General features: G+C 36.8%; 1 protein-coding gene and 1 non-coding gene across 9 annotated transcripts in view; one reads left to right on the plus strand and one right to left on the minus strand.

Moving 5' to 3' along the window:
• PATJ (PATJ crumbs cell polarity complex component) overlaps positions 1-15217 on the minus strand; it is a 352466-nt gene that overhangs the window by 262438 nt on the left and 74811 nt on the right. For all 8 annotated transcript variants that reach the window (XM_045897546.3, XM_045897547.3, XM_045897545.3 and 5 more), the window contains one exon: positions 14351-14482. In XM_045897546.3, the coding sequence (XP_045753502.2) occupies positions 14351-14482 (132 nt within the window). The remainder of the gene's footprint in view (positions 1-14350; positions 14483-15217) is intronic.
• On the plus strand, positions 11522-11652 carry LOC123860693 (small nucleolar RNA SNORA63). The gene has a single exon (XR_006794810.1). It is a non-coding gene; the product is annotated as a small nucleolar RNA SNORA63 (small nucleolar RNA).

Raw genomic sequence — 15217 nt, forward strand, 5'->3', positions numbered from 1 at the left:
AAAAGAAGCAAGAATATACAAAGGGAAAAGACAGTATTTTCAATAAATGGTGTTGGGGAAACTGGACAGCTACATGCTGTGTGAAACTGGACTGTTTTCTTACCCCATACACAAAAATAAATTCAAAAGGGATTGAAGACCTAAATGTGAGACCTGAAACTATAAAACTCCTAAAACACAGGCAGTAATCTCTTAGACATCAGCTTAACCAACACATTTATGGACAGGTCCCCTCAGGCAAGGGAAACAAAAGCAAAAATAAACTACTAGGACTATACCAGAATAAAAACTTTAGCACAGCAAAGAGAACCATCAACAAAACGAAAAGGCAACCTAGCGAATGGGAGGTGTTTGCAAATGACATATCTGATAAGGGGTTAATATTCAGAATACATAAAGAACTTCAACAACTCAACACCAAAAAACAATCTGATTAAAAAACGTATAGGGCCGCCTGGGTGGCTCAATTGGTTAAGTGTCCGACTTGATTTCAGTTCAGGTCATGATCTCAGGGTCGTGAGATCAAGCCCCCCCGTGGGGTTCCATGCTGGGTATGAAGCCTGCTTAAAATTCTCTCTCTTCCTCTCCCTCTGCCCCTCCTCCAGCCCAAATAAATTTTTAAAAATAGATAGAGGACCTGAATAGACATTTTCCCAAAGAACATATACAGCTCAACATCACTAATCATCAGGGAAATGCAAATCAAAACCACAATGAGGTATCCTCATACCCTAGTAAGAATGGCTAGTATCAAAAAGACAAGAAATGACAGTGTTGGCAAGGATGAAGAGAAAAGGGAACCCTCATACACTACTGGTGCAAAAGTAAATTGGTGCAACCACTATCGAAAACAGTATGGAGGTTCCTCAAAAAATGAAAAATAAAAATATCCTAGAAAAACTGAAAACAAAAAAAAAAGAAAAAAGAAAACAACCCTATGATCCAGTAATCCTACTGCTGGGATTTACAACAGCCAAGATATGAAAGCAACGCCAAGTGTCTATCAGTAGATGAATAGATGAAGAAAATGCGACACACACACACACACACACACACGCACACACTGGAATATTACTCATCCACTAAAAAAAGAATGAAATCTCACCATTCTGTGACAACATGGATGAGCCTACAGGGCATTATGCTAAGCGAAGTAAGTGAGACACAGAAAGACAAATACCATATTATTTCACTTAGATGTAGAATCTAAAAAACAAATTAAACAGACAAATAGAACTGGTGGTTGCCAGAGGAGAAAACTGGTGGTTGCTAATAGGTGAAGGGGATTAAGAGGTACAAACTTCCAGTTATAAAATAAATAAGTCAGGGAAATGAAAAGTAGGGCATACGGAATATAGTCAATAATATTGTAATAACATTGTAAGGAGACAGGTGGCGACTACACATCACGGTGAGCCCTGAGAAATATATAGAATTGTCGTATCACTACATTGCACACCTGAAACAACATCGTATGTCAACTACACGTCGATAATAAAAAACATTACGTATAGGGGCACCTGAGTGGTTCAGTAGGTTAAGCGTCTGCCTTCGGCTCAGGTCATGGTCCCGGGGTCCTGGGATCGAGCCCCCGCATCGGGCTCCCTGCTCCGTGGGAAACCTGCTTCTCCCTCTCCCACTCCCCCTGCTTGTGTTCCCTCTCTGACTGTGTCTCTCTCTGTCAAAAAAATAAAATCTTTAAAAAAAAAATTAAAAAAAACCAAAAACATTACGTATAGATTACCTTTGATAATTTTTTTAAAGATTTTAAGATTTTTTTTAAGATTATTTTTTAAGATTTTTTAAGATGGAAGAACTCTTCCATCCTGGAGGTAGGCAGAAGAAAGAATTGGTACAAAGGCAAAGGAAAGATTATTTTACACACACAGAGATATTGTAAAGAAAAAATGGTTATCTGCAGAAGCTCTGGTGTACAGCTGGTATGAATTAAAATTTCCATTGTGAGCAATGTCAATCAGGAAACAGAATCCAAGGATATTTTTTTTTTAAGGAGAAAATAGACATAGGGGAGAAAGACAAGGAAGACAGCTATTCAATCCACTAGTGGTAGGATGGGTGTGGATCCCAAGTCAGGGGACCAGTTTTGAGCCCCAGCTTGGTGCCAGCCTGGCTGTGTCTAATTTCACAAGTTCATTTCTCTGAGTCAGTTTCCTCAACTGTAAAATGAGAACATTGGATATATGACACTTAGGATCTGTTTCCCCAACTCCAAAATCCTGTAACTAAATTTGACAGAGTACCTTGAGTCAAATTTGTCATTAATTTCTACCAAAACATTCAGAAAACCACTATAAAAAGTAGGGTATGATGTGAAAGTTAATTCAAAACAGCATCGGTAATGAAAAAAGATGCACAATATAGTCACAAATATGGTATCATTTTAGTTAGTGATGTCTTTTCAGAACTCATAAAAAGGGCAGTGACTACACAAGATCTAACTTCCTGAGTATTCTACAATCGAAACAAAAACATAAAACAAAGTATTTAGGACACGTGCCTTTTTTTTTATACGATGAGTCTTAAAACAACTTTTTTTTTTCTTTGCCGTTTTTAGATTGCATCAAAAGACATGTCAGGGACTATTAGTCGAATTAAAATCACTAGAATAGTTCTGGTTTAAGATAGTGGGATGTAATTAATTATACTAAAAGAGCTTCTGATTTGACCAACAAGCTAAGCATTTAGTTTTAGGAAAGAGAAATAAATGTATTTATAGTGAATGCTAGGCAATAAATAAATGATTTAATGAATAATGGGCAAGCTACCTTATCAGAATCTAATCCCATTTTTAACTATTTTATAATATAGCCAAGTATTACACTAATCATACCAATTACCACAACACCATCATGTACAAAGTACCCACAAAATACATTCAGTGCACTCAACATAGATTAAACTGATATGGTTCCTGGCTCCTTGTGTCTTACTACTTCCTAAATACTATTAGGCGTTAAGAATAGATTTTTCCATGCATCATGCATAGAACTAAACAGTCCCTGAGCAGCAGAGTAAGCACAGCACATAAGGCAATTAAAAGTGCAATGGAAGAGAAGTGGACAGAGAAACTTGCTAAAAAAACAAAATATATTGTAAAGAGGAAGAAAAATACATCAGCTTGCACATAATTTTATTCTGCATAGCTTGGTACTTTTTAAAAGTCTATTTTTAAGCACCATAATAATTGAAATGGTTCAAGCAGGAGTCCCGTGGAAATCACTTCTTGAAGATTATTTCTTTCTCTTATCCTTTCTAGTCTCCGATTAGGTATTTTCCTTGGCTATTAGATCTGTTGCCTGAATGTTTTATCTCTTGAAAATTTTTTGTTATACTGTAATTGTTTCCCATTCACTCCTGGCCCAGGACTTTTTCTGGTTTTAACGAAAATAAAACAAACAAACCATACAACAGTTCTTTACCTAAAAGTTCCATCATCTGGCTGAAATGTCCACTGGGCAGACAGTAGTACTCAAGTACAAAGTCACACCCTCTATTAAAATTACGTTACTTGAAATGTGAATATACATCACACTATAGAACTGCACACGTTAAGATGGTCAATTTTATGTGTATTTTGTTCAAAAAACTGTTAAGTAGAAAAATGAATTTATAAATAATATCATTATATCTTCCGGGGGTGGGGGGGGAAACTACATTAGTTGAAAGTTATTATGATGTCAGGAAAATGTAGACACACAAAACTTGAAAAAGCTTTTCTAATGTTAGTTTTGGAATTTATTTTCATTTTCCCAACAAATCATTCTCAGCCTAAGCACTTCTACATACTAGCTGAGACTTGGGTTTCTCACTGGTGAAGTGAGAAGAACAATAGTATAGATTTCACAGAGCTGTGCAAAGCATTAAATGACACAGGTCACGAAAGGTGCTTTCTAAGTCCATAGAGGTCACTTCATAAAGTACTGTTACTGTTCAATACTTACCACTGTGAAGATGATGACGGAGAAGTCAGCAGGAAATATGGGACTGAGGAGTTAACAATTACCATTGAGTTAACCGTCTTTTAAACTCAACTGAACGTATGTGATTTAAACCAACAGTGCTATTAACTACTAAACCATTGGTGATATTATGCTTACATGGTAACACGTGAAAATAAAGAGCTGACCCTGTAACTCTCCAGATACATAGACCTCTGCATCTGAAGAGAGGGTCAGAGCAGCATGGCGTCCTCAGCCCTCTTTGTCCCTTGGAGCAGACACTGAAAGACAGAAACCGTCCCTAGGCTGGGAGGTTTGCTGACACACACGGCCGTATCAAGGACACAGTATGCCCTGCACTCCGTAGAAAAAATTCTGTGATTTTTAAGAAAAATCCTTGAACGGGAAGCCAATACTCTGTAATATGCAGCATGTAACATGAAGAATAAAACTTTGCCAACTTTGAAAATGTACAGGAGAAAGGCCACAGAGTCCTGCTAGGAAATCTAGGACGTAACACAACAGTTTGTACTCTCTGGCGGTGAAGAAAGCCGCCAGGTCTCTAAAGAGCTTTGGCCAGGTGGGAGGAGTCAATGCAAGGAACCACAAGAAATGATCTCAAGTAAGTCTTTTGGAATTGTAATAAGTACTTTTCTCTGGAAAGACAACTGGAAATTTTTTGTCATTTATCATTGTGTTAAGCCATGGTTATGAAGAATCAGTGTCGTTTCTGGTCTGAAGGCTGTATTTCACACCACTGGAGCTCAGAAGCCCAGCTCCACTCCCGACTAATTGGGTGATCTTGAGCAAATTCCTTAACCTCTTGTTACCAAGTTTCCTCAGCCATAAAATGAAGACGATTACAGGAGCTACCTCATGGGTTTGTGGGGATGATTGAATCAGTTCATGTATATATCAAGGCTGTAAGCAATGTCTGACCCAGTGTAAGCAGTACATAATCCATAATCATGGGCTATTATTACCATGTGAAATGGTGTCCTGTTTTCCAAATAAAATAGGAGAACACAAAGTTTCTCAAAGGATTTTTCATTAAAAGGAATAAAACTCAAAAGTTTAGACAGAGGTACATACAGTTAACAGCCACTAAAAAAAAAAAAAGAAGAAGAAGAACAAGACTTGAAATAAGGACCAAGTAATCAATCCCGGGACATTCCTATGTCCACTACCTGTTTGTCTACAAGGCATACCTCAGTTCCCTGTAAGGTCCCTCTGAATCCTAAAAAGCAATCATCACAGAGGCTTAGTCTCACTTCCAGCACTGCTAAAACCATAATTTATTATATAGAGTTGTTCTCTTCCTTCAGTGTATATAACATATGTTTATTTATCCACTGACTCTCTACTCCCAATTGAATTTTAACTCCATGAGGACATGGAGTCTATGGTTTATTTTGTTCACTACTATATTCTCCATGTCCAGAACAGTGCCTGCCATAGATGATGCTCAATATACATTTGTCAAAGATCTTTAACATCTCTTTTCATCTGTATATACCCCATACTAGCTCATATTAAACAAACAATAAATTATTTTGAAGGAGAGAATGAGTAACAGGTATAGCCACTGTGTGCTCAGATTCTGTTTTTCAGAATAATCATTTTTCAGTAACTGGTAACATGTTATTTTATGCCTAGGAAAGTGTGGGCATTTATATACGTCTTTTATTTAGTCTTTACAACTTTATAAGGCAAATATTATTTCTAGCTCCGAGATGATTATTTTAGTAAACTGAGAATAAGAAAGACTAATCAAAGCCTGTCCAAAGTCCTAGTAGGGAGGCACAGCCAGAATGAAAACCTGGTCCTCTCTGACTTCTAAGCTAGTGCTGTTAACCATCCTATATGCTCACAGTGGCGTACGAGAGAATGTCGTATCTGACTAAGGGAAAATACAAAAGGAACAGCTGAAAGGGAAATCTGAGCCCTAGAAAATGGTATATAAAGATCAGGCAGCCAATCCCCTTTCATGCATCATTAACAAATTAGGCCTCTGGTACCACAAGGAGACAGCACCACTTCCTGGCCCTCACTGGAGAGAGCATGGCCTCTTTGATCACTGCCTGGCTCCCACAGACAGGGCAGAGCAGTACAAAGCACCATGCCTGGGGAAAACAGATTCTCAATACCTGTTGGTGTTTCTGATTCAGTCTTTCTGCCATACTGCAGGAGGGGCTGTGACTTGTCATCTACACACCATGGTTCTCGATGGTGACATCAGAATCAAGGGAGGACGTCCAAAACACCTCATACCCAGAGAGGTCGGGAAAGCCTGGTGATGAAATAGCTCTGGAGAAGGAGTTTCCTCTTTAGACCAACATTTTTTTTTTGACAGTTATTATTCTGTTTTTAATTACATGGGAGACAGATATGCAGCTAGACTAATACCCACTAACTTCCTGGAATATGTTCAGCATTTCACAGGAGAGACATAACTGCCAGGTTTTGCAGTAAATCTGAGCATCTTTATACCTCTATTTTAGCTCTCTGTGGCTATTTCATGAACACTAATAATCTGCAGTTCGGCTATTTGTGAAACACTCATGAAAGGTAATACAACAGATACACCATTTTCAGGATCTCCTCCTCCTCAGCAATGCCTCCTAGTATGAAGCAGAAACAGTCCTTAAGAAACATCTGTTAAAAGGGGAGTCACCGGGACGCCTGGGTGGCTCAGTAGTTACGCGTCTGCCTTCAGCTCAGGTCGTGATCCCAGGGTCCTGGGATCGAACCCCGCATCAGGCTCCTTGCTCCCCGGGAAGCCTGCTTCTCCCTCTCCCACTCCCCCTGCTTGTGTTCCTGCTCTCGCTTGCTCTCTGTCAAATAAATCAATAAAATATTTAAAAATAAATAAAAGGGGAGTCACCCTATGAGAAAGCACCAACCAGCTGACAAGCATTTGCTGCCTGCCTTCTATTCCGTCTCCCCCCCATTAGACACAATGGGATTTTTTTTTTCCCTCCAAATTCGTATTCCAGAGGAGCCATGAAATTCCCGCAAAGTTCAACATCAGGCCTGACTTAAGATCTTTGGGGCCTCCTGCTAACTCATCCCCCTGCAGCTGCCTCGCTAAGGCAAGCTTTTGATCTGTACTATCTGGATTTCAAGCTGATATACACACAGCCTCTTTGATCTCTTATTAAGTGGCTTCTGGTCTCCTGATGCCTTTAGTCTTGCTGCACTGTGGTTTTTGGAAGTCAGTCATCATCCTGAGCACACTACAGACTCCACACACCAAGAGTGGGCTCCCTTCATTCACCCACTTCTCAGGCTTGAAAAGCAATCTTTAAGCCATAAGAGAATTTCCCCACTAGCCACAATCAATCCACTCCATGAACACACTACTAAGAATTATTTTTCAAATGAAGCAGCTTAAAATGATTTAAAAGATACAGAACTTCCCCATAGAGGGAAAGGAAGCAAATCCTCTGTGAAAAGAAATCTTCACCCCAGTTGGCACTTTGATGTTAATAAAAATAAATGTGGATAGGAATCAGGGACGGGCACCGAATAGCCTTTACCAACCTAAGCAAAAGTGACCTTTAAATGCAGATGTGTGGTTTGTTCAACAGCAAGCTATATATTTGCAAAAACATGGACACTACCGTCAGTAGCAGATTGACGCCATTTTTCTTACTCTTACTATCTTAATCCTACACGGGTGAAGTGAACCCAAAGAACTCCTTTAAAAAAAGGGGGGCGGGCATGCCTGGGTGGCTCAGTCGGTTAATCATCTGCTTTCCGCTCAGGTCATGATTCCAGGGTCCTGGGATCAAGTCCCAAATCGGGCTCCTTGCTCAGCAGGGAGCCTGCTTCTCCCTCTGCCTGATGCTCCCCCTGCCTGTGCTCTCTCTCTCTCTCTCTGACAAATAAATAAAATCTTTTTTGGGGGGGAAAAAAAAAAGACAAAAACAACAACAAAAGGAAAAACCAGCCCGGATATTGGTGTCCATGTTATGAGGCCCGTTGAGCATGAAACTGTACATATAGTAACCTGCAACACATGACGGTCCTCCGTGTCTTAGTTTCTAGAAATAGTATAGGTTTGTATCTGACTTTTTAATATTACTACTGTATGTACTACTATATGCTAACCTATGTTAATACCTATCTAATTCTCTACCTTAGAGTCTCTGAACTAATTAGCTGACAGGAACGTAATGATATTGGGCTTCCACAAGTTAGTAAACACTGTGTACTGGTAGACGCAGCCACCGAAAATAGCAAAAATTAAAACCCTCAAGTTCTCGGGGTTGTAAGTTCTAGCCCCACGTTGGATGTGGAGATTACTTAAAAATAAAGTACTTTAAAAATGGTAATAATAATACATACATACATTTCTAATGTGCAGAGAAAGTCATTCTGTTGTACATATAAGAAAAAAGCCAATTTAAAGCCACATACATGAAATTTACACAATCTCTTCATACAACTTTTAAAATCTTTTTTTTTTTAAGATTTTTATTTATTTATTTGACAGAGGTAGACACAGTGAGAGAGGGAACACAAGCAGGGGGAGTGGGAGAGGGAGAAGCAGGCTTCCCGCAGAGCAGGGAGTCTGCTTCTCCCTCTGACCCTCCTCCTTCTCATGCTGTCTCTCATTCTCTCTGTCTCAAATAAATAAATAAAATCTTTAAAAAAAAAAAAAAAGAATTTATCTAATGGAGTTAGGAAGAAGTCAGGCAAAACCTGCACACTAAGTTTTTCTCAGAAATAGTAAGGTATGCCATATCCAAGACTCAACAATACTGCAATATTTTATATTCATTCTATTTGGGCTTTATAACCCATTTCTTCTGTTAGGAAAAATTAATTGCCTTTTTTTTTAATAGGGAGGAATATTTTCACTATTGTTTTTAGTGAGTCATCATTTGTTTTTGGTCTTTCAAACAATTTTTTAAAATATTACTAACAGTATTTATGTATGAATCACCTCTCAATGGCTATGCTATAATGTTTTCTAATTTTTATCTATCTTAGTGTCTGAGATAAACCCAAAGTCTTTTAAAAATATCTGCTCTGGCAAAAATTGAGTCTGTCCATATCAGGAGGGGAGAGAAATGAGGACTGGGATGTTGGAAGGAAGAGAATTATTGGTTAATAAATTTTACCTTCTAAATCACTGAAATTCAAAAGTATTAAGAATGGCAATATCATGGCTAATGTTCAAAAATTGGCTAATGTCAAACATTTCCAGTAAATTATAATCATGAGGGGTTATTCAAAGTTCAACATAAATCAAAACACCAGAAAATACCCACTTGCCATGTTTAATATATAAGGTCAACCCAAGGTGAAATCCACACAATTCTAAATTTATTTCAAGCTTTTTGATAGAAATTTTTAAAAATCACAGACTCATGCTACCTAATAATTGCTTCATTATTTGAATAGCCCAAATTAGTTGCACTAATTTAGCATTCTTAAATTTGTAATTATTTTCATGTGAAGCAATAAACACTAGCTTTTACACAATGCATATGAACACATTATATTAATTTTCAATACTTGCTAAACTTTCATATAAGCATTAAAAATTAGAATGCTATCTAGCAGCTTGTCCTTAAGATATGAAATTTTTTTACAAGCCGGAAAAACAAGAAGATCTGCTATAATAAATTTAGTACAAAAATCTCCTGTAATAAAATGCACTCATAAGGAAAGGAGCAACATAATATGGTAGTTAAAAGCATAGATTCTGGGAGCTGACTGCTTGAGTTCAAATTATAGTTCTGCCATATACTAGCTGTGTGAACTTGGACTAGTTACATAACCTCTCTGTTCTTCAGGTTCCTCACTTCAAAAATGAGGATAATAATAGTACCTACTCCACAGGGTTCTTGTGAGGAATACATAAAGCAATCAGAACAATGCCCAGCAAACAGTAAACAATAAATGTTAGCTATTATTATTGGATTTGTATTAGTTGTCTTCGTATTAATATTAGGATTAGTATGAGTATTAGTAATATTCCAAGGAAGAAAGACATTACACATAATCATAACTAAAGCACAATATGAAAACCACATCTAGAAACTGGCAAGAAATTATACTATAAAAAGTTATAACCATATTTCTGAAGTTTTGTAATGCTTAGAAACAGAGTACATAGTTAAGCCATAATATTCATGTTCTTGATAAATTACGCACATTGCTGTTTTCCATGACACTATCCTCCAAGGTATGACATTATAGTGACCAATGAGTCTTCTAATACGGTAGACATATAAGGCAGGATTTTAACTAGCCACTACATGGAGTAGTACCTAGAAATATTTGAGACTAATAAATATTCTACCTTCATTCAAATCAGAGCCAATAAAGCTATTATCACTTTATCCTAAAATCTAATGAGGCGGCTTACAACCTGAATAAAATTTACTGCAACATAAAAACTACGTAAACCATAGTTTACTATGTTATAGTAAATATGATTCCCTTTTGCTTTCTCCTTTTCCTTTGCCCCCATCTATTCTAAATGCCTTTCATGAAAATGTATATCCAGTTTGCTCTTTGCTCTTTGAATTTTCAGACTTCCACCTATCCAGATAGCTACCCCATAGTTCCATGGCCAATTCAAGATCCTTTATCTGCTCACTCAAAAGCAAACTGCTGGCCCATAATCCACAATAGAATAACTCACATATGGTTCATCAGGAGTTGGTTCCATTTTAGAATGTAATTTTACAATTAAATTTAGATTTCACTAAACAAAGGTATCTACGTATTAATTTTCCTAATCTAACTAGATAGCTAAAAATTGGTAGGGTTCAAATATACTGTAGTAGGGCTATACCTTCAAGGACAATATCTAGACTTCTGTAGTTTATTTTCTAAATTGGATGATTATCAATATTCACATACCCATAGTAATGTTAACATTTCCTATTTCTTTACACATGCATTTACTTAATTCACAGCAATCCTTTGAGCTAGACATTATCCCCATTTTATAGATGAAGAAATTGCATAAGCACCAATGAAACAGACACTGTATATAATTTTGTCAGGTTCCTGAGGAAGTTCTTACTATCCTAGAGAAAAACCAGTTAGTGCGAAATTAATATTGCTAAGTAGATTTTCAATCTCTTCAATACTGCTAATGCAGCCCTTTACAACCTGGAATCTCTCCCACTGTCCTAAAACTTTCTCTGTGTGGCCAAAATGTATCTACAGTATTCTTATTCTAAACGTGCTAAGTGGGGAAAGGGGATATGGGTGGATCTGCATTGGCCCTATTCAGCTACCTAATAAATTCACACAGGATGCATCAAATACAGTAATAGCCAGGAACATGGCCTTTCACGACTTTTGCTAAACCTTCACCTGCCCTTGCAAAAAAAATTTTTTTGAACTTTAGAATTTATTACCTAATTACAACAATGGACAATATAACCACTTAATTAGCTTGCCCGAAACCAAATTTTAAATTGTTTATGTGTCATCTAAATGTCATAGTGTTTAACAGTTCTATATGCCACTGACAAATGGTGAAATGTGCTGAATACAATTATAAGTAAATGTACTTAAGACTGACTTGAGAAATGCAGGATCTAGTTACAATGTAGCTATAAAGTGCTGCCTTGTCTTTGCCCGCTGCTCAAAATAAAGCTGTTACCTTTCTAGCCCTGTCCGCCATGGTGCTTAGCAGCCAGGGATGCATGGTCTCAGACATGTTTACCAAGTAAAACACTGACTTGAGGGGCGCCTGGGTGGCTCAGTCATTAAGCGTCTGTCTTCGGCTCAGGTCATGATCCCAGGGTCCTGGGATCGAGCCCCACATCGGGCTCCCTGCTCAGCGGGGAGTCTGCTTCTCCCTCTCCCACTCCCCCTGCTTGTGTTCCCTCTCTCGCTGTGTCTGTCAAATAAATAAAATCTTTAAAAAAAAAAAAAAAAAAAAAAGACTGACTTGAGAAAAAAATTCAGTTTAAGATTGAATGTTTTTGCTTCCAAGGTTTAGCTACAGAAGTAAATAAGCTGAGTGCTTTAATATGAATCAAAACAGCGTTTGAAAAATAAAATATTTTTCTATCAGTTCTCTGAGAAGCACAAAGGCAAAATTACTTCTTTTGCAGCAAAATTACTTTATACAATTTGTGCAGAAATGTCAGTATATGTAATGATTATAGGAGGGTAAGGGGTGGGGGGAGAAACCTAGAATTTTATTAAAAAAATAAAATTAAAAAAAAAACAAAGTATGCCTCAAGGCATACCTATAGGAGTGCAGTGAAGAAAAATTTTTTTCCATATTTGGAACTTTTTTTCTTTTTAAGGGTAAAGCTCAGAACTGATACAAGAATTCTTTTTTTTTTTTTTTTTAATATGTGTTAGGAAACACTCTCCTAGAACCACAACATCTTTTTTTTTTTTTTAAGATTTTATTTATTTATTTGAGACAGAGAGAATGAGAGAGAGCACATGAGAGGGGGGAGGGCCAGAGGGAGAAGCAGACTCCCTGCCGAGCAGGGAGCCCGATGCGGGACTCGATCCCGGGATTCCAGGATCATGACCTGAGCCGAAGGCAGTCGCTTAACCAACTGAGCCACCCAGGCGCCCCTGATACAAGAATTCTTGTTAACTACAGGTTAAACTCTTAAAGACTCTCAACTTTTTCTTTCTCTCCTTTACTGAAGTTTTTATTTCTAAAGCACTTCTCTGCTTTAACATGGAATATTCAAAATATAAAACTTACACATGTCATTTAAGAGGGTAAGAGCAACCATTATATAAGAATGCAAATACATATAGGTTCCAATCATAATGGAAATGTAGCTGAATATCTAACACTTCATCTGAAAGGTGTTTTCATATCTAACACTTCATCTGAAAGGTGTTTCGTAAACTAAATCCTAATTATCAAAATGGTTAACAAAAAATCTCATTGAATGTGTTCATTTACTTCCAGTTATTTTTGGCTAAACTAAACTTTGTTCAATCATTCTGCGAATGCTTATCATTTATCATGTGGTAGATAATAAGGGTACATTGGGGAAGAAAAATTGAGATGGTACCTACAATTTGTTTGATATGCCCTTATATTTTTTAATAGTTTTTATTTTTTTAAACTTAAACTCCATTAATTAACATAGAATATATTATTAGTTTCAGAGGTATAGGTCAGTGATTAGTCTTAAATAACACCCAGTGCTCGTTATACCATGTGACCTCCTTAATGTCCATCACCCAGTTACCCCATCCCCCATATACCCTTATATTAACCAGTACAGAAAGTTCTAAAATCTTACAGTATTGATACTTGATAAAAATATTTCCCCAAATATGCATTATTTATAATCCACAAATCATAATTCAGTAATATTCCAAAGAAAAGTTCTAATAACAGAGAGGGTTATCTGGCACAGAAATATGCCAGCAAAAACGAACAATCTATTTCATTAATCTTAAATCACACTACCTAAATATGGAATTTAATGTTCTTACATAATGCTCAAAGTATTTTTCTTTTAATCTGTTCCCGAATGCCTTATTATATTAAAAAAATTGATTTTTATATCACTTGGCATTTTATGTGCTTTGATAGAGTACATTTTGCTTTATTAAACCACAATGTGTTTAGGCAGCACTAAAGTATTAAAACATGCATCTTAAAAGTGAAGAGGTTTTTTGCCAACAGTTTTAAATTCCCCATGATAATCAGAAGGTTTAAAAATACTGTAAACCAGTAAACTGAATCAACATATAGATGTCCTATTGTGATCTTTCACACACAACCCTCCAAATGCATTAGTGACTTTAGCTATAAATGGAATACATACAAATACATAAATAGTATGTATTCTGTGTTAAATATAAACATGTAATTTCATCAAGAACATTTCTATTTAATCAAGCTCATTGATATCAACAAATAAGCAAAACAAAAACCTTCGTGTGAAGTGGAGATAGAAGAGTGAGAGTTGGGAATGACTATAATGTGGACGGGTTTCTTTCTGGGGTGATGAAAGGGTTCTAAAATTAGACTGTGGTGATGGCTGCACAACTCCGAATATACTAAAAACAACCCAAAGCATGCTTGAAATGCATGAATTTTATGATATGTGAAATAGATCTCAATAAAAATGGGACTGAAAAACCCTCCATATAAAAAAATTCTTCAAACTCCAGTCTCTAAAAGCATCCATGGGTATAAAATTATTGCTTCCCTCACTGTTCAATTATTGTATCATCCCTCATTTTATTCACTAAGAAAGCTACCAAATGCAAAGGTAACAATGGAAATTTTAACACCTGTCTTTGGATGGTAGCATTATATCTCAAATCATTCAGTTTTCCCTAGTGGGTACCTTAAATAATTACTACTTCACATACCTTTAAAACAAATCTCTCCAAAAACTCAATATAGATTCTTATACCTGGTAATCCAAGATGCTGAATCCCAAGCCTTTATGATCTTTTACGAGTTCAACAATCTTGACTTCAGGAGACCATAGTGCTAATTCCCCATCATCATCATCTTCAGTATTGATGCCTACACTGTGGTCAGCCTGAAAAAGATAAATGCTTCAAAACATTGTCCTTTCAATTCTGAAAAGAATTAACATATCAGGAATCTCATAGCTTCTTCTCCAACTGGGAATTCTCTTTGGCATGCATACTTTATCTTTTTAATCTTTTCAGAAGGGGCATGCCCTGGGGCATACACACTCTAGTATAAGATCTTCATGGAAATTCAAGTACTTAAAAATACAGACTATTCACAGGGCGCCTAGGTGGCTCAGTTGGTTAAGTGACTGCCTTCGGCTCAGGTCATGATCCTGGAGTCCCGGGATCGAGTCCCGCATCGGGCTCCCTGCTCGGCGGGGAGTCTGCTTCTCCCTTTCCCACTCCCCGTTTGTGTTCCCTCTCTCGCTGTGTCTTTCTCTGTCAAATAAATAAAATCTTAAAAAAAAAAAAAATGCAGACTGTTCATAGAGTTGGATTTTTTTAAATGTAAAGTACCTGTTTCATTCAAAATATTAACACTGACCTCTTATACTTCAATGAGTTCTGTCATCCCATTAGAAGCATAAAAGGAAAAATAAGCAATTTAAGAAAAAAAATGAAAATACCATATAAAATCAAAGCTTATAAGATATTTAGGTAGCAAAACATGAACTCATAATTACAGTGAAAGATAGAAAGATGCCAACAGAGAGAGAGGATAGTACAAGACACAAAAGAAACCACTTCGTTGGCTTCTGGAAATTTTCAAGAAAAACTTCACTAGGAAAAGTGGAAAA

Source organism: Mirounga angustirostris, unplaced genomic scaffold (genome assembly GCF_029215605.1).
Source record: "Mirounga angustirostris isolate CCGP_5_RB_7025 unplaced genomic scaffold, mMirAng1.0.hap1 SCAF_4, whole genome shotgun sequence".
NCBI classification, from domain to species: domain Eukaryota; kingdom Metazoa; phylum Chordata; class Mammalia; order Carnivora; family Phocidae; genus Mirounga; species Mirounga angustirostris.